The sequence below is a fragment of the Neolamprologus multifasciatus genome, chromosome 20, assembly GCF_963576455.1.
Source record: "Neolamprologus multifasciatus chromosome 20, fNeoMul1.2, whole genome shotgun sequence".
NCBI classification, from domain to species: domain Eukaryota; kingdom Metazoa; phylum Chordata; class Actinopteri; order Cichliformes; family Cichlidae; genus Neolamprologus; species Neolamprologus multifasciatus.
The window spans coordinates 21,367,289-21,391,438 of record NC_140458.1 but is presented as its reverse complement, the minus strand read 5'-3'; the positions used below and the strand labels follow the sequence as shown (position 1 = coordinate 21,391,438).

Sequence of the window (24,150 nt, the reverse complement as noted above, 5' to 3'; positions counted from 1 at the left end):
GATAGTGTAATTATAATTTAGTTTCTTAGGTAAGCACATATATAATTACAAGGCTATAGGCCAGCTAATACCAAAAATAAATACATAAATAAAGATTTCGAACACAGCAGTAAGTTGTTCCTCTCACTTTACGTATTGAGACGAGCACATGTACAGTGTTAAAATGGGCAAGAAGAAGAAGGACTGACTTTCTGGCCCCTTTGATTAATAAAAAAAGAAATCTGTCATCTAATAATAAACTAGTTTATTTTTGGGATCCTGCAGTCTGATGTTTTCTCCAGCTGATGCCATGAGCATACTCACTACCAACCCTGAAGTAGTGCAATCCCATGGTCCCGTCTCCTAGATCTACATTCATCTCTGCCATGTGTTAATGCAGATGTCAATAAAGTTGTAGTCACAGAAGACACAGTTAGTGTCACAGGAGGAGAGCAGAGGTAATTTCACCTCTTCATGCTGCATAGATCTTATGCTTTGCTCACCTGATTGTTTGTTTGTTTTTGTTTTTTTTTTAATATATATATTTTATGTACTCAAAATGCCAGTCACCAGTCTTCAACAGACTAAATCTATAACACATGCTATGTGTAGTGACGTAGGGGATGACCCTGTCTTGAACAAGCTTATTTTTTTTACAAAGAGATTGTACATAGTTACAGAGGCTCACACAAGTCTGAGACTAGACGGCTGATCCCTGGCAACCTCCAGTCACTAAGGAAAGATGTGTTTTTCCCCATCACATGGCAAGTGCTTGCTGGAGGTTGCTGGCTGACGCTGGGTGAAACCACTCACAAAGGAGGTGATGCACCAAAAATGTAGGGCTGCAAAACCTTTGCTGGGACAAAGTGAGGAGGAGTCCTTCATCAAAGCACCTAAACAGAAAAGTGAACTTTGTAGCTGCTCCATCCATCGCTGTTTGGGTTATACAGAGAAAATCTGCAGTTAGTCTCCAGAGGTTGTATTAAAATATGCAGATGAACTTTTAACTTATACCATGTTTGAATTATACAGCTTGCTGAAGGCTGATAGCAGCTGTCCTATTTCACATGGAAGTGAACAGGAATGAGTCTAAAGGGGGGCAAGGTTTGTACCAGATGATATTTATTTCAAGGATTTCATAATTTTTTTTAGTTTGAAAGTGAAGTAATATAAAATACTGTCTCAGTTAAATTGTGCTGAAATTTAAAATAAAAAATAAAAATCAAGCTTTTTTCCCAAAACAATAAAAATGTACTTGCCCCAGTAGAACTCAGCAGAACCTGAGGGATTTTAGGTTGGATACTGAATTATTAGCATTAATTAATGTCTATAACAGGGGAAGGCAACTCCAGGCCTGAAGGGCCGGTGTCCTGCAGGTTTTAGACGTGTGCTTGATCCAACACAGCTGATTTAAATGGCTAAACCGACTCCTCAACATGTCTTGAAGTTCTCCAGAGACCTGGTAATGAACTAATCATTTGATTCAGGTGTTGACCCAAGGTGAGATCTAAAACCTGCAGGACACCGTCCCTCGAGGCCTGGAGTTGCCTACCCCTGGTCTACACCATCGTAACATCTTGTTTTCAGCAGTACGAAAAATGTTGCATCAAAGCACAGGGCAAACTTCAGAATGCTGATATTGCTGCCACCACATTCTCCTTTAAAGGCTTACAGACACAAACTCACTCATTCACTTAAATACGCAGAAACACATAAATTGCTTATCCGATTACTGAATTAATCAATGGAATAACCAGTTACTAAAATAATCGATAGCTGCAGCCCTATAAAAATGTCCTTGTGATTGCTTGGCTGCTAGCAACATAACATTGATTGCAAGTGAGGCTCTTTGTCTGCAAACACTCACTAAAGTGATTGCACAGAGGTTTCCAGTGAACCACTGAAACCCATACATGCCAACCCTCCCAATTTTTCTGGTAGAATCACAAATTTCAGTGCCCCTCCCAAAAATCTCCCGGAGCCACCATTCTCCCGAATTTCTCCTAATTTTCCACCCGGACAACAAAGTTGAAAAACCATATCCCAGAATTCATAGCGTGGCCCAGCCAATTCCAGTTTCCAAAAATGGAAAAACTTCAAATTTCTGAGCCGGTGAGAACAGCAAAGTCCTGGCACATTGTTGTCAAACGGGCTTTCGCTACTCAGGTTAAACATGATATATAACTCACTTAGATAACTTAAAAATGTTATTGTTTGGCATTTTCAGTGTTTTATTTGTTTGTGAGCAATGGAAGAAGCAGACAGCTGAGTTTCACTCCACCGAAAGAGCTCGTGATGTAATTCTGAAGGCTAGACCGTCCAATTTCACAGTCGCTCACTTCCGGTCTATCCGGCTTTCGGAGGACCTGGCCCACCTAGACCACGAAGGTGGGCCAGGTGGAGAATGCAGCCTCTGAATTTGGACACCCCCGCTGTTTCCAGCCGGACAATAATAACAGTGACATTTAACTTATTTTATCTGATATATAAACACTGTAAAATTCAAGTTTTTTATATATATATGTGTATATGTATAAAAAATAAATAAATAAATAAATAAATGGCGGATGTAGCAGGTGATGGTGCAGACGTAGCTCCGACTTTCAAACGGTCACGATTAAAACCAGAGATATATAAAACAACTGATGGAAGGGTAATTGTAGAGGATGAACTACTTAATTTCCTTGCTGTAAAAATCAAAACTTTAAGTCAGGATGAAATTGTGTTGTTGGCCACAAACACATTTGAATCCGAGGGGATTGAAGCCTCCAAGAAAGTTTTGTTTGAGCTCTGCCCCACCACCTCACAGCGGTGCGTCGGACATAAAGGACAGCATAAAGACGCCAACAATATTAAACTCTGTCTTAAAGTGCTGAATGAGTGTGGGGAGAATATCCCAAGATTTGTATCTCATCACCTGGATGATTTGCCGCCTGTTACATACTCCAGCATGGATGTGTGTTGTCTACTACGGCGAATGGACCAGCTGTGTGCTGAGGTGGGTGCTTTAAAACATGTAGTTAAACTACAGGCGGATGTCTGCGAGCAAGTCATGACCAATGCTGTGGAGGTCGACCACCGTGTGACTGCTCTTGAGTGTCGGCCTGAGGTACCGGCTGAGCCTGTTACGCTGAATGCTCAGGGGTCGGGGACCGCTTCCCACTTTCCCCTGGGGAAACACGCAGAGGAGCGGTGGGGGAGTCGAAGTAAAGGTGGCCCGCGCAGAAGGCAGGAAGCCGGAGCTTTGGCTGCTTCAAGGACTGGGACAAGCACAGTGTCAGCGTTTTGTCCGGAGATGTTGCTATGTGGTCAAGATCGGGCTCCGACGACAGCCTCAGGTCGTAATATGGAAACTACAGCAACAACGGAGGATCCCGTTGAGACAGTGCTTTCTACATGCTCCCCACAATGGAGTAAAGTTGTGAAAAATGGCAAGCCTCGTCACAAGCTGGAGAAGGTTAATTCGGGTTCAGGAATGCATGCTGTTACCACTGGACACAATAAGAGGCCTGGACCTGTATCGATTATTGGCACTGGAGCTGTGAGTACAATCAGAACTGTGAAAACTAAATTGGTGAGCGTGTTTGCCACTAAATTTGCCCTGGATGTAGATGCAGAAACTCTTGCTCTGTATTTGAGAGAGAAACTCAAAAGAGATGTGACCTGTCAAAAAATTGCTGGTAAACATAGCAGGTTCGGCTCTTTCAAGGTTACTGCTGAATGTAATGATGTGGGTGAAATGTACAATCCTGAACTCTAGCCTGAAGGGGCTCTGGTCCGGCGTTTTTATGAACCTCGTAAGCCCGGTACGGTGGTGCCAAGCTCAGGGGATCCAACAGGGGAGATAACTGCGCCTTTTGGTACCAACGTATCAACATGAAGATGTCTATTAGGATATTATCTTACAACTGTTGTGGTCTACGTTTGAGGTAACTGTGTCAGATCATATACCTTTTGGTTTTACTGTGAATGTGGAACAAATGCCAGCAACAACTGGGAATAATATTACTAATATTGCTACCAGTGTAAAATTAGACTGGTCAGCATGTAGTGAAGATGATTTCTTAGCTTATCATAGTAATACCGATATACATCTGAACAACATTTCTTTGCCCAAAGAAGCTATTTTGTGCAAGGATGTCAACTGTAAGAATGCTGTGCATAAACATTTACTCTGCTCCATGTATGATGATATAGTGACTGCTCTGTATGAAAGTGGTACATTGCTTGATAAACAATATAAGCATAAGAAACCTAACATCAGACCTGGCTGGAAAGAACATGTATCCATGTACCATGATGAAGCTCGCATAGCTTATAAATGTTGGGCCATGGCTGGTAGACCTAAACAAGGCCCAGAATTTGAACAGAAAAAAATGTGCGAATGCCAGATATAAGTACGCTGTTCGCTGTATAACTAAAAATGAGCAAATGCTGAGAGCAGATTCTTTGGCCAGGAAAATGCTGTGTAATAATATGGCAGATTTTTTGAAAGAGGTGAAAGCTCTTAATAACTGTAAACCATCTCTACCATCAACTGTTGAAGGTGTTTCTGGGGCAGATAACATTGCAGCATTATGGAGACAGCATTACAGTGTGTTGTTTAACTGTATAAAAAGTGATCCATATGAGGACAATCTTGACATGAGTAATGACACAATACGTGTAGGGACACATGAAGTATATGAAGCCATTCATAGGTTGTCTGATAATAAAGCTTCTGGCTTGGATCACATCACTGCAGAACATTTAAAACATGCTAGTTTAAGGCTAGCTCCTCTTTTAGCACTCTGTTTCACTGGGTTTATGATTCATGGCATATTACCAGACTCAATGCTGTGTATTTTACTGGTACCAGTTATGAAGGACAAAGCTGCAAAAGTGAGCTGTTTGGATAATTACAGGCCAACTGCACTAGCCAGTATTTTATCTAAGGTGTTAGAAAGAATCTTGTTTGACAGAGTTAGTGTGTTCATCTCTTCTCTGGATAATCAGTTTGGCTTCAAACCAAAGCACGGCACTGACATGTGCATATATGCACTCAAGGAAATAGTCAGTTTGTATAGGGCTAAAACTTCATCTGTCCTCATGTGTTTCATTGATGCCTCTAAGGCTTTTGAGCGAGTGAACCACAGAAAACTTTTTGATAAATTGAAGACACGGGGAGTTCCTCAATACATCGTGAGGATTCTCTCTTACTGGTACGCTCATCAGAACATGCAGGTTAAATGGGGAAGCAGTATTTCTGCCCCCTTTGGTGTCAGCAATGGTGTCAGACAAGGTGGGATTTTGTCTCCAATTTTATTTAATTTATATGTTGATGATTTGTCCACACAGCTGAGAGCCTGTAACACTGGGTGTATATTAGGTAAAACATTGATAAATCATCTTATGTATGCAGATGACCTGGTTGTTTTTAGTCCAGGTAGTGCTGGATTACAGGATCTTCTTAATGTCTGTACTGAATATGGTGTGCAATATGACATTGAGTACAATGCTGCTAAAAGTGCTGTTTTGATCTTTTTGATATGTAGAACCAAGCAGGATAAACAGCTAAATTTCCCTTTGTTTAAACTGGCACAAAAAACTCTTGAAGTTCATAAAAAGGTGAAATACCTCGGTCACTTTATTACTGAGCAAATGAATGATGATGATGACATGTACAGACAACGATGCAAGCTCTATGTGCAGGCAAATACTATTGCACGCAAATTCAGCTTTTGTTCACTTCCAGTTAAAGTGGCTTTGTTTAAAGCGTATTGCACACCGCTATATACTGCCCCCTTGTGGTCATCCTACAAACAATGTAGCATGCTGAAGCTGCATGTTGCATATAATTGTTGTGTCTTCACTGCTTATGAAGAAATCGCCTCAGAGTCGTCATACAGATTCTTTTATTCCGTAAATATAGAACAGCGCATCCACGCAAATGTAAACTGCTAAGCTAGCACATGAACACACAGCCGGCGTACCTATCTACATCCGGTGATTTCAAAATAAAAGTTCGAACATTACATCTCCCTTTAACGAACAAAAACGCTTCTCGGGTAGTGAGACTATAATAAGATATAAACAATATACTTCTAAGTTTCAATATGCTATGCTGCTGTATGTGTATTCTAAACATTTTTTATTTTATTTTTTTTAAACATTTCAACACTTCTTAAGTTTCCAAACATTTCAACACTCTTTTGTAGTTTCTGCTGCATAAGTGTCTCTTTTTTCTTTTCCCCTTTTTTTTTGGGGGGGGTTACAAATCAAGGACCTGCCTTGGCTTGATGGCACGGCCGAATCTGGTGCGAGGGCAGGGTTCAGTCATTGTAGTTGGAGTGTGGTGGGGAGACCTGGTCTCTGGAACAATGTCTTGAGTGGTTTGCGCATCATCACAAACGCCAGTTTGTGTGGGAGTGCGTGGCGAGGTGTCCTGGGCGCTGACAAGGTGTCGGCAATTGCGTCTCAGGAGTTGACCATCACCTGTTTTGATGTGATAGCTGCGTGGGGTCTCTGCTGGTTTGACAATAGTGGCTGGCTGCCATGTTCCATCTTCTTGCTGGTAGCGTATTAGTGCGCCAGCCCGCGGTGTCGGCAGGGGTCGGGCGGATGTGTCATAATGTCTTTTCTGACGGAGTTGACATTCCTCCCGTCTTTCTTGCACAAGGCTTTGTGGGGTGACCTGAGGGCGGAGCTGTGTAGTTGTTGAGGGCAAAATGGAGCGCAATCTACGGCTCATGAGGATTTGGGCTGGGGATTTAAGGCCATCAACAGGTGTGTTCCTGTATTCCAGCAAGCTCAAGTAGGGATCCATCTTGTCCTGTTTTGCTTTTGTCAGAATACGTTTTGCAGTTTGGACAGTCTTTTCAGCTAAGCCGTTGCTCTGGGGGTAATGTGGGTGTCGCTTATGTCTAGGGATGGGTATCGTTTAGGTTTTATCCGATACCGGTGCCAAACCGGTACTTTTGAAACGGTGCCGGTGCTTAAACGGTGCCCAAACCGGTGCTTAAAGAATGGAGAACACAAAATTGGTCCAAAAACCTCTCATGTTCAGCTGTTTTTTTGTAAAAAGATAACAATGTTAGTCTTTTCTGCAGGTATAGGGCATATATAGTATCACTCTGGGCTGGAAGCAGTGCTTAAACAATGGAAAAAACACAAACTTTGTCCAAAAACCTCTCATGTTTAGCTGTTTTCCACTTTTTCTTCGGTCATTTTAGCCTTTTTGGCCAGGGTGAAGGGAGTATCTGCCATCAAACAAGAAGACAGCCGCATGTAGCTATGATGGTGTTTGCTAGTTCACGTTACATGCATTAATTTAATAACGCGGTTAGCTTACTCAACGTAAATTACACACGAACAACATTAAGCTACTCACGCAGAGAAGAACGGCTGCTGCTGCCATCATCATTTCTGCTTCACTGGCAGGGCTAGGTTCATCGGATTTAAAGTGTTACCTCCTTTGACAGTATCAGCTTAAAGCACTTGTTGCAGGCTGCTGAGTTTGCATCTTTTGCTGTGAAGTACAGCCAGACTTTTGACCGCTTTGCCTTGGGCATTTTTAATCTGTAGCTCTGCTCTAAAAGAACGTACGTACCTGGACCCGCCTACTATCCTCGAAACGTAAAATGATTGGCTAGAATCTAAAGTGTATCATTCCATACCAGTTGGTGGCGGTAATGCACCTTTCAGTTGTTTGCCAACCGCCAATAGAAATGTAAGGAAGAAGAAAGTGTATCACAGCTCAGGAAAAAAAAGCACCGAAATAAAGCACCGAAATGCGCGCTGCTTTTCGGTCTGGTTACTACCGTTTATGTCAGAACCGGTGCCATGATGGCACCGGATACCGGTACCCATCCCTACTTATGTCGCTTATGACTTTCTTCGGAATGCCATGTCTGGAGAATGTGGCTTTCATCTTGTGAATCACAGCTGCTGTGGTGATGTTTGGCAGGCGCTCGAGTTCAAAGTATCTGCTTAAGTAGTCACAAATGACAATGTAGTTTTCAGAGTTCCATGAGAACAAATCGGTCCCCACAGTTTGCCATGGGTTCTCTGGGATTTCTTGAGGCAGCATGGGCTCTTTTTGGTTCGAGCTGCGATGCGTTTGGCAGATGTCACATTTCATAACTGTCTGTTCAATCTGTTTGCTCATGCCTGGCCAGAACATTATGTCTCGTGCCCTGTGTTTGCTCTTTTCGACTCCAAAATGCCCCGTGTGTATTCGTTGCAGCATGTCTTTTCTCAGCGAGTGCGGAATTATTATTCTTTCACCTTTCAGGAGAAGTCCATCTGCCTCAGTGATTTCATCACGATGGTTCCAGTACTCACTGACAAGTTCTGGGCATTTTTTGCGTGTCTCTGGCCAGCCTGACCGGATGATGCGTTTGAGGGTAGAGAGCTGTTCATCTTGGGCCGTGGCAGTTTTGATGCATTCCAGTTTCTCTGTGCTCACTGGTGCTGTCTGGATGATTGTGTGTACTTGTGTTTCCATTTCCTCACTTAGTGAGCTGTCACTGTCGTCTATTGACTTTCTTGATAGCGTGTCTGCTACTGGGATCTCTTTTCCAGGCCTGTGGACAAGTGTTATGCTGTACTTCTGAAGAGCAAGCAGCATACGTTGTAGTCGAGGCGGCGCCAAGGCTAGCGGTTTGCGTAGTATACTTTCCAGTGGCTTGTGATCCGACTCAGCTGTAATATGACGTCCGTAGATGTAGTCATGAAATCTTTTACAGCCATAGAGGACGGCGTAGAGTTCTTTCTCTATTTGGGCGTAGTTTTGCTCTGTTTTGTTAAGCAGTTTTGAAGCGTATGTGACCGGCCTTCCTTCTTGCATGACTGTTGCACCCAGTCCATTTTTAGATGCGTCTACTTGTAGAGTTACTTCCTTTTGAGGGTTGAAATATGCAAGCACTGGCCCTGGTTCGGCAGTAAGGGTGTCTTTGATTTGCTGGAAAGCACGCGTGTGTTCTTCTTCCCATTTGAACGGCATGTCTTGGCGCAGCAGCAGCCTGAGTGGCGCACTCATTTCTGCCAAGTTTGGGGCAAATCTGGCGAGATAATTCACCATGCCGAGGATTGTTTCCAGCTCTGCAGCGTTTTCTGGAGGTTTCATGTTTTTGATAGCTTTTACCTTGAGTGGGTCTGGTTTCAGTCCGTTGGTTGTGAGCTTATGTCCGAAAAAACTCAATTCTGTAACACCGATGCTGCACTTTTCTGGATTGAGTTTTAAACCTCTCTCTCTCTTGTGCGGTTGAGCATGGCTTTGAGGTTCTTGTCGTGTTCCTCTTTTGTTTTTCCGAACACAATGATGTCATCAACGATGCCTGCCACTCCTTCCAGGCCTTCATATGTCTCGTCAATCCTCCTCTGGAACTCATCTTGAGCAGACACAATGCCAAAGGGGAGTCTGAGGAAACGGTATCTGCCGAAGATTGTGTTGAATGTAGTCAAAAAGGATGACTCTTCACTTAGCTTGATGGCCCAATAGCCGGAACGTGCGTCAAGGATGCTGAAAAAGTTTGCACCTGTAAGCTTGTGTGTCACATCCTCAAGAGTGGGGAGTGGATAGTGTGGTCTCATTATGGCTTTATTTAGAGGTCTTGGGTCCAGGCACAGCCGGAGTTTGGGTTTTTTCGGGTTCTCACAGATTACCAGAGCATTGACCCATTTGGTGGGCTCTGTGACTTTTTGGATAATCTTCTCTTTCCATATTGTCCAGCTCTGATTTGACCCGATCTCTGAGGGCAAAAGGCACTCTTCTTGGTGGGCACACGACTGGTGCGACAGTCGGGTCCACGGTGAAACTGCACTCACCTTGGAATTCCCCAATGCCTTTGAAAACATCAGAATATTCGCTCATGATGTCTGGTGCTTTGGTGGGCTGCCCTGCTTCCATGCTCTCCGTTACTGCGTACACAACCTTAATGAGTCCAAGGGCTTTGCATGCTCTGAAGCCTAATATTGGTGGGCCGGTGCAGTCAACAACATGAAACATCTGTTCTGATTTTCGGTCTTTGTATCTGCTAATCAACTCACAGTGTCCGTTGACTTTGAGCGGGTGGCCCCCATAGCCAAACAGTTTGTCCTTGTCCTCCCTGAGTGGAGTTTGTAGCATTTGGAAAGTGTTGGCTGGTATGATGTTCGCTTGTGCTCCAGTGTCCAACTTGAAGGTGAGTTTTATCTTATTTGGTCCCAGTAGTATGTCTGCAAGCGGACTGTCTCCATCATCCTCTGCAGCTATGGTGTCTATGAACAGCTCTGGCTCTGAATCGTTAGCCTCTAGTACAGTGTGCACCTCTCTGTGTCCTGTTTTTCTTTCCACGTTGCTCTTAGATCTGCATACTTTTGCAAAGTGGTTGAATTTATTGCATTTCAGACACTGCTTTCCTTTGGCTGGGCAATCAGTTTGTTTGTCGTGATTCCTCCCACATGCCATGCAGGCTTTGTTTTGGTGTCTGAAATTTTCACTTGCTTTGCTGGTTCGCGGTAAGTTTTGTGGTTTTGCGCCTTTGCGACGTACGGCATGCACTTCATGGTTGTTGTTAGTCATAGCTTTTAGCTGTGACTGTGCTAGCTCATAGGAGCGGGCTATGTCTATAGCTTTCTCTAGCGTAAGAGTCCGTCCTTGGCTGAGTAGCTTCTCTCTGACGTGAGGAGAGTTGGTTCCAAAAACTATTCTGTCTCTGACCATTTCTTCACTTTTTTCATAATCACAGTCTTTAACAAGGAGTTTTAGCTCTGTGACGAAGTGCTCAAAGGACTCACCGCTGTCTTGTGTTTTTTCGTGGAATTTGTATCTGGCGAATATAGGGTTAGCTTTCGGCGTGAGGTACGTTGTGAAGCCGTTGTAATACGTTTGTAGCACCTTAGCTTCGTCTTCTGTTAGGTTCCACGTATTACTTATATCTCGTCCTTTGTCTCCGATCCACAAAAGTAGGAAGCTGCACTTTTGTTCCTCTGACTTGTCTTTGAGTGGTCCAGAAAACATTAGCTCCACATGCTGTTTGAAGCGGCGCCAGGCGTCGGGTAGGTTGGACGAGTCCCAGTCCATTCTCGGGGCTGGTACACCGTAGGCCTCCATTTTCTTCCTTCCTTTTTTTTATCTATTTTTTTTTTTTTGAGTGGGTCCGCTGAGGAGTTACTCACTCTGACACCATGTTGTGTCTTCACTGCTTATGAAGAAATCGCCTCGGAGTCGTCATACAGATTCTTTTATTCCGTAAATATAGAACAGCGCATCCACACAAATGTAAACTGCTAAGCTAGCACATGAACACACAGCCAGCGTACCTATCTACATCCAGTGATTTCAAAATAAAAGTTCGAACATTACAATAATGATGCGATGAGAATCCTTTGCAGGATACCTAGAAGTGGTAGTGCCAGCCAGATGTTTGTAGCTGTAGGTGTTTGGGCTTTTAAACCACTTTTAAGAAAGTTAATGTTCAATTTTAGAGAACGACTGGATGGTTCGAGTAACAGTATAATTTTAGCACTTACAGATCCGACAGTGAGTGGTTCCCGTTACTCATCCAGTCTGAGAAAGCACTGGTTAAAGTGTTTGTGTATTTATTGATTTATTTTAAGTAATTGTGTTTTATGTATATTATGGTTTTATATTTTTACAAATGCTTTATATACTTATTTGTTGGGGGGGTGTTTCTGTCTTGTTTTTTATGGACATGAAGTCTGCCAATAAAGATTGAATTGAAACCCCCACCCCAACAGCCCATTTGAATTACTACCTAATTCTGAGGTCTCAACGTTGGCAAGTATGCTGTAACCTGTGTGCGACCTATTTCACCTATTTCATCAAGCAACCACTTGTCAGCCAGTCTTTAGGCCTGCATGATTTGGGGCTAATGAAACATATGCTAGGTACCTTAGCAACCTTGGCAGTGGCAGGTTTTTATTTATTTAAAAATAAAAGTTTTAATGTAAAAAGGTAAACTTTTCTTGGGTCTTCAGATTCTTTCTTCAGACTGCACATATGTCCCTGTTACTTTTTTAGCACACAGGTTAATGGGTTCTGCCACAGTCTTCACATTTTCCCTAAAGCCTGAGTTGTTAGACAGTGATTCAAAAGAAGAACGAATGACTAGATGCACAGGATGGTGAATTTCAAACTAGGTCAAGTAGTGTGACTGTACATATACACAAATTAACAAAAAGGTACAATGTTTAGCAACACACTCGTATACAATTATATTATAACTGGCTAGAACTACTTTGCTCTTGTATCTCTTCACCAGCAGGTCAAGTGGCAGCTAACACCCAGGGCACATATTCACAAAGCTTTCTAGTTCTAAGAGTAGCTTCAAGTGACAAAATTCTAAGAAAAGTCTTAAAATTATGATGTTTTTGAAAATTTCTTCTGAAGGTTTGGACTCAATCTTGCAGAAGATAAAATTGTTCACAAAGCAGTCTATAAAACAAAAAAGGAAAAAGGAAAACCTCTCTGTCAGATTTAGTGAAGGCACATATCAGCAGCACTATAAAAGTCAGTAAATCCTGAGCAGGCTTCTTGTAAAATGTTTCGAGGTTCAGATAAACGTTAAAGTCTAGCTTAAGAGCAGTGTTGGGCAAGTTACTTTGAAAAAGTAATTAATTATAGTTACTAGTTACTTCTTCAAAAAATTAACTGAGTTACAATATTCTAAAAGTAATTAATTAAAGTAACTATTGCGTTACTAAAAAAAATGTTTAACCCTCTGGGTTCCAGGGTATAATTGGCCATTTTTAACTACTTTTGATTTTACCTCTACATTTCACCTTTAAAAACTATTTACTTTGCCTTGTTTGGTATCATCCTTTTCAGCACAGCCTCACGTGTCTGAATTTACAGTTATGTTTTCATTTTGACATACTGTATTAACACAATTGATCTAAAATCAGACAAAAAAACATAAAATCAGAGTAGAAAAAGTTATATTTTTTACTGTAACAACCACAAACATGTTTAATGAATCATATTTCATAACTTTAAATGCAAATATAAATGATCAATTTTAAAATCCTATGCACAAGTTTTGCAAATAACAAAGTTATTTTCAGCCATTTACCTTTTACCTTGATTTTTTTAAAAACATTTCAAACTATTTATATAACAAGATGTATAACAAGATAATAAGATGCCACACAGATTAGTTGTGCCACTCCAAAAAAATAATTTCTGTCCACTATAAAGGAGAACATCACAGCCTGATACCTGCAGGTCTGACAGCAGCAGGTGTATCACTCCTGTTCTCTACCTGGAGACAGCAGTCACCTCACAAACAACACAAAACTATCCACAACACTACACACTAACTACACAAGACAGCACATTAACTACACACTCCAAACATGCTGAACATCACAAATCTCTCACATCTCAAAACTTGCTCAGTCAAACATCAGCACTCATGCGATTGTTTTGCCCCCTTAGCTTCAGGTGTTGTGCCAAAAAGTGAGTGTGATTGCCGCCTGTGGGAGCGCGCGCATCTGCTTAAAGCTGTAGCGCCCAGATTACTTACAGCTACTTCCGTGCAACTGATATAAGATGCAGTAAGCTGAAGACAGCTTCAACCGTCTGTTGAAAAATAGTAACGCGACTGCACCACATTTTCTTGTTAGTAACAGTAATGCCGTTGTAATGATAGAAATACTAATTCATTAGATTACTCGTTACTGAAAAAAAGTTACTTGCAACGCCGTTATTCCCATCACTGCTTAAGAGTTATTCATAATTACATAATGTCCAGAATAGATTTTATGATTGGGCCTGCTTCCCTGTTTGACCCAATTCTAAGATTGCATTTCTTGCCAACGATCTTTTGACACTTATCCGGGTTTGGGTCGCAGGGACAGCAGTCTAAGCAGAGAAGTCCAGTTCCAAAGTCAGCCGACAGACATAATCTCTCCAGTGTGTCCTGAGTCTGCTTCAGGGCCTCCTCCTGGTAAGACATGATACATCTTACATCTTACCTAGTTAGATGCCCAAACCACCTCAAGTGGCTCCTCTCAGTTGTCTGGAGAGTAGTGGCTCTACTCTCTGTCCATTCTAAATAACTGAGCTCCTCACCCTACGCTAGTTTCAGTAGCTGGGGATCAGATCGCCATGGCCTCTATCCATGACTTCAAATTGCAAAAAACCCCTATGGCACCTCCTGCACCTGCTAGACACAAGGGAGTGATCGGTCATGAAACACTTTGAGGACCCTCATATGTTTAGTTTGGTTTATTAAGATCCCCACTGGCTGCATCTATTCTTCCTGGCTTCGCAAATCTTTACATTTTAACAATGTGTTATAAGACTGATACACATATATATAATATAACATTCTGACAAGACAAATCTCACATATCTGTAATGGACACTAGTAACCCTGCTCTATGGTGTTTCTTCATGCTGGTATTGCGATTGCCTTTCTTCTTCTTCTTTAGATTAAATAATCACATGTTTAAAAAGGTGTCAGACCTGGCAATGCAGTCAGCCACCCTTCCTGACTAAGGTCAAGGGAGTCTCTCTTCTTCCTAAATCACTCTTAAACTGGGAGTCCTTGATAACTGGGCTAATTTAAGATCTGTCTGAGAGGATTCTGAGAATGAAATAGACTCCAGGTCACGACTTGAACTTTAGCATACGAATTCTTAAGTTAAGACCTAAATTACGACCTTGACTGTTGTCCACCAAATAGTGGTTCATCACTGTCAAAGAAAAATGAACATTTGTCTCTGTCGCGCAGGCGTTAAAAAAAATTCAGAAAGGAGAAAATGTTGGCAGAGGAGAGCAAAGCTGGAAGCAAAATGCTAAGCAGCTGCTATTTGCATAAAAAGATAACGATAAAGGAAGATAAAGCAACAAAGTAAAAGAGAAGAAGATGTTACAGAGTAAAAACACATGAAGAAGTGCTGGTGAGAAAGAGATAGGAGAGGGAGAGGATGGTCACAGTCAATGAGGCAAGTAAGAGCAAAGAAAAATGTGTTTGCAGGAGAATTATACCAACGCACACTGTCTGCCGGGCAGACTAAATGAAAGCGTTTCTCTCTGGCGCACATTTTCCATCAGCCCCACTAAGAGGAACAGCAAGCCCAGTCAGAGCACATGCCCTTGAGGTTAACTGTCCAATCAGTCGCTTCACTAGCCGTCTCCACGGAGACAGCCTAATGACATCGTGGGGGGTGATAAAGGCTGGTAGAGTAACACAAACTGATAAGCAAGCACGTCACCAGCGCCACGACCCCACAGGTACATACAGACTGTTTTTGTATTTAATTTAATTTAATCTTGTAGAAGGAGACTAATCTTCTTCTTCTGCCTCTGTTTTACTTCATTTCTCTCCCTCCAACACCTGATGGGCAATTGTTTGGAAAAATAGAAAGAAAGACATAAAATACTGAAGCTGAATGAAAAATAGAGACTTGAACTATTTCAGCGTATCTATTATTACAACATGTAACTATAGCTTCAGCAACTTTTTCAATTATTTCACTTAGATATACAGTGCTAGACCCCTTGTGATTACTATGGTCACAAACTCATTGCCACAGTCCTCCATTCTTTGCTTGGAACACACTGACTTGTTTGTAAACACTTGCTAACAAACCACCAAGCTGCGGTGGAACTTGAAAGAGTGCAAAGTAAAAAAAACAGACTTTCATTTTCACTACAGCTAGGTGGTTAGTTAGCAAGTGTTTCCAGGCAAACTACAAGCAACCACAGCAATCTGCTGTTGACCCAAACAATCATAGGGAGGTTTTTCATAGTCTTTGTCAGCAACCTGCAGCAACCACTTGCCAACTGGTTGAGGAATGCACATTTTTAGCTAGTGATCAGAAGTTAGCAAGGAAATCGACCAGTCTCTGGGCTGTGTGACTGAGGCATAAGAAGACAAAGAAGGAAAATGTGTGTCAAAGCTTGGGACAGAAATGTCATAAATGTCATAGTTGCTTCAGTTAATCTGAAAGAGTTTAAAGTTTACTGGGGAGAGAGAGAGAGAGAGAGAGAGAGAGACTGGCCAATACTGATTGGTGGTTTTTCCAGAAAAACACCAATCAGTATTCAACTGTATAATGAAAATATGTATCATGAAATATCTACACTCTCCAGTTAAATTATTCAAAGGGTCTTCGTTATTTATATATACTGTTTATATACTTCGTTATCTATGCAACTCAGTATACAGTACTGTATACTGAGTTGTAATATGTAGTAAAACAACTGTGTACCTTTGTGACAGATTTGCACACAATTGTTAATCAGCTTCTCGAGGCTGATTCGTAGAATGATCTTATGTTAACAGGTGTGAGTCATTCAGAGGAAGGAAGGAATCTTGTCTCCATAATGGACTCGGGCCCATCAGCTGGCCCTCATCATACCTGTGTTGGTACTGCAATAAGCCTTATTATGGGATTAATTCATAACAAGAAATGCTCAACTAGGTTAGGAGAAGCTGCAATTCATCATGACTTTGCATGAGCAATAAAAAAAAACTGAGAATATGCAATTTATATAAAACGCTACTTACAGTATAATAAATACCTGGCAATGCTATAGTAGTGTGTACACTGATACTTACACTTTGCACCTTTTCATTCAAATCAAAGTTGTTTTGATTACGGGCTTCCCCCGTGGGATTGACAGTCATTATACACACTCATTAACCTTCACATCCTGACTCTATGGCCTCCACCTAACTCTACTCTTATTAACCCAGTGTCCTATCGTTGTAAGCTGTCAACACTGTCTCTCTCTGCCACCGGTATCATCTATCACCATCAACTCAGAAACCATTCCAGCACAGATGTCTCACACTAACTTACTCTAACAGCATGACCTTTTCCTCACTAGCGGAAGATTTGACACGTGTTGTAATTAATATAGAGAGGCTTTTCCCTGTGAGGACAACCAACACCTGGGCCCATTTCAGCCCATGTGTGCTACAGAACCACTGATGCTAACTTGTATTGTCTTTTACAGAAAGAAAACATTAGTTCAAAATGGCATTCACGAGTAAGAACATTTACTTTGAGAAACACGATCGTTGTAATTGACATGTTAACACTTTAATAAAATTAAATCCACCAATATCAGCTCTATATTTGGAGCTCTTGTGTAATGAAGCAGAGACCATTCATGAGTCATTGTGATTCATGATGAATCACCAAAAAGTAAACTACTTATCTATTAACTAATGTAACACTAACATAACTCTGTGTGCAGTCAATGAAAGTGTAAGCTAACAAAGTAAATCTATAATGATTATCATTTATGGGTGCATGTTCCATAACTTCTCTTAGGCACGTTGATCAATATGAATAAAATTTACTGAATAAACTGTCTCTGGTGCCAGGATTATCAACATAAACAGTGATGCTTAAAGTGTCTGTAACTTACTGCTTTGTTTTATACTATGATTATAAAATAAGAATGAATATGTTATTATTCATTTGTTTGGTGTTTATGAACAGCTATTTTTCATCATATCCAGTAGTGTAATGAACTTTTTTTTTAAAAGAGTCAGATGAATAATTAACATTCACTGTGTTTTCATACATGAGTGAAGCCAACAACCACTACAAGTATTATTACCAACACTTTTATTATTAATTGAATTGCACTGACATGAGCCCATTTACAGCCATATCATAGGTCTGATATGCACCATATCAGACCTAAAACCAATTATTAATATATACAGTTCACTGACATGCAAAGAAATGTTCCTACTCTGCACAACAATAAGTGCATACGCAAAATAACTGACTGATTTATGAAAGTGACACTGGCCAACTTGGTTCTTATCATACTGCATATGTTAGACCGTCAGACTCATTCTAAACTAATGGGCTCATGCATGCTGCCACACCCCTTTTCCATATATAAACACACAAACCTTAACAACAGTGACTGTGTTTCTATGGGAGTGATGATGGTTAAAAAAGAAACGATCGTTTGTATGTGTGCATGGTTTCAGGGTTAGGGTTAGCAAGGCATGTTGGAACAAATCACAACAATAATGAGACCACATCATAAAGCAAGGGAGCATTTTAGAATCAACTTAATATGATTGAAAAGATGAGTGCTAGAGGAATGACGTGTGGCGTTAGCTTGTTGCTCAAAGGAGGGAATGCACAGTGTAGAGTGTGAATGTTAGATAAGAAGCACTTCAACATAAAAAACCAAAGAGTAGGTGAATAAGACATGTTGTTTTAGTGCTCAAATAGAATAGAAAAGCTTTTATAAGAACCAGTCCATTTAACCAAGTAACTAGTTATTCTACATTGACCATAGGTGTGAATGTGAGCCTGAATGTTAGCACTGCAACAGGGGGCTAACATAGACTGTATTCACCACTCCCACCGTGACTTACATAAGTGGAAGAAAATGGATGGATCAATGCACTTAATTTACTACTATTTAGATCGTTTCAAACAAATGATTTTTATTTTGATCTGACTTGACCACTATGGTAGTGTATAGTTATTACACTCAAGGTATATTGTAATGTAATGTTTGATTCAGCACAATTCTAAATGACTAGCATGCTACATTAGCCCATTTATTTATTTTGGTAAGGCTGGCTTTGAGTTTTAATCCTCTTTAAGGCACAGATTCACACACACACACACACACACACACACTGGACTGGAGATAATGTCAATGCTTGACTGGTTTAATTGCAACAGTCTTCGTCTCTTTTGTGCTGGAGAGTGCAATGTTTTATCCTGCAGTTGTGCACTTTAGATTTCTTGCAGTAGAGCCATGCAACACTGCATTTCAAGGTTGTTCTTTCTTTATATTTAAGACTTTACATTTCCCTTGCACATTTACACGTTTCCATTGCCTCTGTAAGTGAAATTAACTCGTGCTGATAGAGGGGCTTTTATGATTCATTCAGTTTAACATCTCACCCTGCAGTGCATATTGAGTGACGCGCTATCCTGCAGAGAGGAGAGAGCGGGAAGCTCAGAGCTCCCATCACATCTGAAGTTTTCTGAGAACACAGCAGTGCACCGGTCTGTTCCACAGAGAGAGGTGTTCAACATGACATCAGAGATGCAAGTACATAAGTCTGAAATATAAAATCAAGAGGAGGGGAAAGAAAAATAAAAGGACGGCTAAGTCACCAAAGGAATAGTGGGGCAGACTGCTAAAAAAGGAAGGAAAGGAAGGAAGTGAGATGTGTGTAAAGTGATTATAGGAGAATGGCAAATTCTTATCTGAGACAACACCGGAGATGTCACTGGTGGCTGTTTCTGCTCCTCTGAGAAAGTCTGCCTGGAAACTACTTCACCAGCTTATTTCTGCTTTATTTGCTGTGACACCGCGATGATAGACGAGACAGAAATACGTGTGATCGGTGCCTTTGCAAACTCACTAACTGGAGGATCCCTCCAGAATAATGGTCACACAATTCCATCGCATCACAGGCGACTCTGCTCTGCCGTCCTGATGTGCCACATGTTGTGCAGCAGCGAGAGCTGTGAAAAGTAATTAAATGGATGGAAAGGCTTTCTGCTGAGGATTAAGGAGTTAAAGAGGTGGCGTGAATGAAAACTGAGCATGAAAAAAGGCTGCGGCAACTTATACTAAATGTCAGTAAAGCTAAGGCAGAATATTAATACGTTAAAAAAAGCAAATGTCTGTTCACTAAATTAACTCAGAGGTGTTAGATACACGGCTGCATTCTTCTCTGAAAAGCTGTACTTCAATAAAACAGATTAGTTTTGTTTTTTATTAAAGTCAACATTCTGAGCAGCGCTGTCTTATAATATTTTCACGTTCCTGTCAAAAAAAATCATGTTGTGATAGAAATATTTTGGAATAAAATCCACTGATGCGCTCAACATCATTATTACATTTGTTTAGCTGAAGTTGGGTTTATTGGGAAATTACTTCAGCTTACTGCACATGTGTGGAACCAAGACTGTAATAAACATACAAATGGAAAAAAAAATACACATTTTTTCTGCTTTTTATTAATCACATATGGAACAATATTAAAATTAATTAACTTTTTAAATGTTACAGTTATCATGAATATGCAGTAACTGTGGGTCTCCATATTTATTGTAAAGTTTTGCTGAAGTTGTTGTTGTTGTTATGGTAATGATTGGTATTGACATTGTCAGTATCATTAATACCGTACGTTATATGCCCAAGTGCTCACTGTATTAAAACACAAACAATGCATTCTCTTTGGGCCTAATTCATCAGAGAACAATCAGGTGTCTCAGATGCCTGGCTCTTTTGGCACAGACAGACACAGTGTTGGTGATTTTGAGGTCTAAAAAAACGGGGGAAAACTCTCACTTACGGTTTTATAAGGATGGTAATTAGCTATCGAGAACAAAACAACTGATCGTAGCTGTAGATGTGTTCAGTTTGTTGACCACTTGAAAAATTGGGGGTTTGTACTGACCTGTTTCTGGATTTTTGACACTTATTACTTTTTTTTTTTTTTGCCCTGAAAACTGCTGCATGGTGTCACTGACCTCACCCGAATGAGGCACCATCTTAATATCCCACACCCAGTTCTTCATGTCTTTTCTGTGACATAAGGAGATGCACCACACAAACTGTAAAGGATCACATCATGCTGCCAGATGGGGATTACACTCGGCTGTGGACTCAGACAAATGCAGGCACTAAGGGCGAGTAGTCACTCCTGTTCCTCAAAGCCAGCCAGAGGGCTACATGTGTAGTTGGTTCATTTTAGTGTTTTTTCTACCAAAGCCTCGACCTGACCCTCTAATGTTGAAATGTCCATCAATCGAACCTCAGCATACTCCAGCATGTTCACAGATGCAGAAACTATGACACCTGCATAAAACATCTGGTAATTGTAGTTATCGAGACTCTCTAATTATTACTTTTATTACTCTTTTCTTTTGATGTTTATTGACTCTTTGCAAAGGCAGCTTCTGTGACAGCACTTGAATCCAAAACCAATTTCCCTAAGAAGACGATAAAGTATATCTTATTGTATCATATTCCTAGTATTTGTTGCTTTGCTGTCCAGGTTATACTACAAGTGTTATTGAATCAAAACTTACAATGTTTGATATCATACTAATAGCACCAAATTATATAGTTGACATTGTGCACATTAGCCGCACAAGCTAGCATTACCTTTTCGGACTAGCTACAGTGTTTTTGTGTCATGCAGGTCTCAATTAGTGACTTTTAAGAAAATAATGTGGCAATTGCACGTAATGGTTAGAAATTTTACATAATATTCAAGCTATTTTGTGCACTAGCTTTCTGTCATTAACACACTCACACACACAAACCTACCGGTTAACTATTTTGTGAGGTCTGTGCACCTTTGAGTGACGCAGACTAGACTGAATTTTTCCCATAAATAATGACAAAGAAGAATCAGAAGAGTCAGAGACTGTATATATCTGGAGCAGAGCTGCAATTTCCCCTTTTTTTATGGGTCTGTCAGTTCACAGTCTAAACAACAATTAGCTGCAGCTAATTTACAGAGTACATATGATAGCAGCAGATGTCACAGACAGTTAAATCAGCAGTTGGTAGCATTAACTAAGACTTGCTACAGTTTGTTAAAACCATATGGTAAAAATTGCAGCTTACGTTTTGATTCAGTCATTCCAAACATACAAAACAGGTTTGCACATCCACCTCCCGATGAAAGGTCTGGGCTTTATTTCTGTGCTGCTCTATTTTGTACCCATGACATTAGATTTGTCTGCCCATCCATGAAGAGGGATCCCTCATCTGTCCCACCTCCTGAGGATTCTTCCATTTAGGGGTTAGGCTTCTAATCCAAATCGGGGCCCTATTTTGTGCAGATTGCACAGCCCCTTGAGGCAATTTTGTGATTGCATTTGGGAGCACACCAGTTTATATAGTAATTGCCTCCCTCAGCTATCTGATTGCAGTCTCCTTCCCTACATCTGTTGCTTGTCTTTTTTCTTACAGTCACATTTGTAGCAACAATAGCACATGCTATGGGCTCTGAAACATTATTCTAGTTTTATTGCAACACAGATGCTGTTTTTGTAGTTCTTGCCATGATGGGTCTGATAGCACAGCAAAGTAATGGATGAGTTTTGGCAGAAGGGTGGAGATTCTACAGCACAGTGAGATGAGGCATGGGTGGTATTACAATGACAGAACAGACAGACAACAGTTATTATCTGTTTCACAGTGATCGTGTGTCTGCTGTTGTTTTAAGAATATTTAGGCAAAGTTGCCTTTTCAGGTAGTGTAGGTGTCAGAACTCTTTTTAGCAAAGATCTCACCAGATTAAAGTATCTGGTGAAGTTTTCTATATTTGTATGCTGCTAGTATTTTTTTTAACTCATCAAGGAAACATTAACTCAAGACCAAATTCCACTTATTTCAACAGCGGCTTCTTCTACGGTCCTCCATGTGACCAGCGGGCCTCTGGGGTGATTTATTTAAAAAAGCACTGTGCTGTGGAGAAAGCACACAGGGAAAGCTTGCACAGCTTTCATGTCCAACAGCAGCCACGAGTCAGAGCGGAGCAGAAACATTAAGAGGCCATCACAGCAGAGGTGGAGCTCAGCACAGTTTCCTCTGTGAATCTCCTCTTCCGTCCACTCTTCCTCATTGTAAACAGTTGCTTTCTTTCGTATTCACGTCCTTCCCCTGTCCGTATCTGTTTATCTGCCACAGTGCATCACCCTCTCCTTTTCCTCCTTTCCTTTGGAGCATGAGCCACAGCAGGGCATCTGGGGACTTGCTGTTCCATTCAGCTAAATCTCCCCACTCAGCTGAGCAGTTTTCCCAGCAGACACTGCTTTCTTCCTTAAATAGATAGGATGTAAGGCTGAATTAAGAGAAGCTGCTGCAAGGGAAGGGAGGAAAGAGAGAATAAACACAAAGAAACCAGCAAAGGGTGGGCGATAAGACTCAAAGTAGGTAGACCTACAGGAACGTTTTTTTTAAAATGCCTATGAGATGGGAAAAAGACAAAAATCTGTTTAGCTTGCACTGTTGAGCAAAACCAAAAGTCATGAGAGAGAGATGGTGGCAGGATGGAAGAAAAACAAGGGATTGATGTAGAACTGATCCAAAGAGGTTAGGAAGTTAATCCCAGCAGGATTAAATACAGAAGTACAATTCCATTAATGGCAAATCTCTGACGTAGCTCTCTTACATAACCAAGAAGAAAGTGTTGAATCACTGTCAGTGTTGTCAGCTCAAACACATGCAGTATTACTGCCTCTCAACAAGTGGCTGGTTAGATCATTGCAATGCAAACTGCCCAACTCAATCAATGTTTCCTGAAAGAGAGCTGCTGCAAAAGTTTGACTTTTTTTTCTAAGAGTGTCCTCCTCATTGTGTGTGGAGCATTTGTGCTTATCTCCCTTCGATCGACATTCAGAGGATCCAAGCCTCGCTCTAATTTGCAGTCAGAGTGTTTGCATTCTGAGTGCTCAGAATGAGTAAGCTGATGATCCTCCAGGTCTTTCGGATTATATCAGTGGGTGACAGCAGGTGATGCTTTTTTAACCATGAATGACAAAAGAAGGATAATGATGAACCCCTGGTGGCTGTTTGGCTATCATGAAACTTTCTGTAAAGTGATAGATGTGCGTGATTTTTGGTAGCCGGTCCTATTGATCAAATCAGATTAAACAGTCTTTGGCTGCATGCAGTAAAATAGTCCATGTGGGTGTTAAGAGCACCCGTGCATTTTTACAGCTCCAATCAGTGGAGCTAATATCATGAACACACTGTGGCTCTCTCCATCACTGTTGTGAAAATCTCAGCCCCAACCGGTTGGTTGCCCCTTTTGTCTGAAATTACTTCCCGTTGAATGGGAGCTGATTTTTGGGGTTTTCCCTATTGTCCGTATCCAATGTAAGAAAAGGGCTTATGTTACGACAGTTCTTCACATTGTTTCTTTCGCTGATGGCTGCAAAGTAAGCTGAAGGCAGTAAAAATAAGAACTTCCTAAATTATTAATAACTTTAGTATAAGAACTGAACATCTCTGGATCAAAAGGAAAACGCCTGTTACAATCCTTTGAATACCACACACTGCAGGACTTTATTTTTGACTGTCAGATGAGAGGAGACAGAAAAGATGAGCAGCTGAAATTAAAATAATTAATCAGCCTAATGACCAATGTGTCTGTCCACCAGTAATGTCACTCATGGCTTCCCAGCCTTAGTATCTCTGGTAAAGTGATAAAA

At 41.0% G+C, this 24,150-nt stretch overlaps 2 protein-coding genes across 4 annotated transcripts in view; one reads left to right on the top strand and one right to left on the bottom strand.

The window, feature by feature from the left end:
- klhdc8b (kelch domain containing 8B) overlaps positions 1–24,150 on the bottom strand; it is a 232,759-nt gene that overhangs the window by 198,218 nt on the left and 10,391 nt on the right. The gene's annotated exons all lie outside the window — the stretch shown is intronic.
- On the top strand, positions 2,387–3,795 carry LOC146494902 (uncharacterized). Its single transcript, XM_085145127.1, has one exon. The coding sequence runs from the start codon at positions 2,540–2,542 to the stop codon at positions 3,737–3,739; it is 1,200 nt and encodes a 399-aa protein (XP_085001253.1). The 5' UTR covers positions 2,387–2,539; the 3' UTR covers positions 3,740–3,795.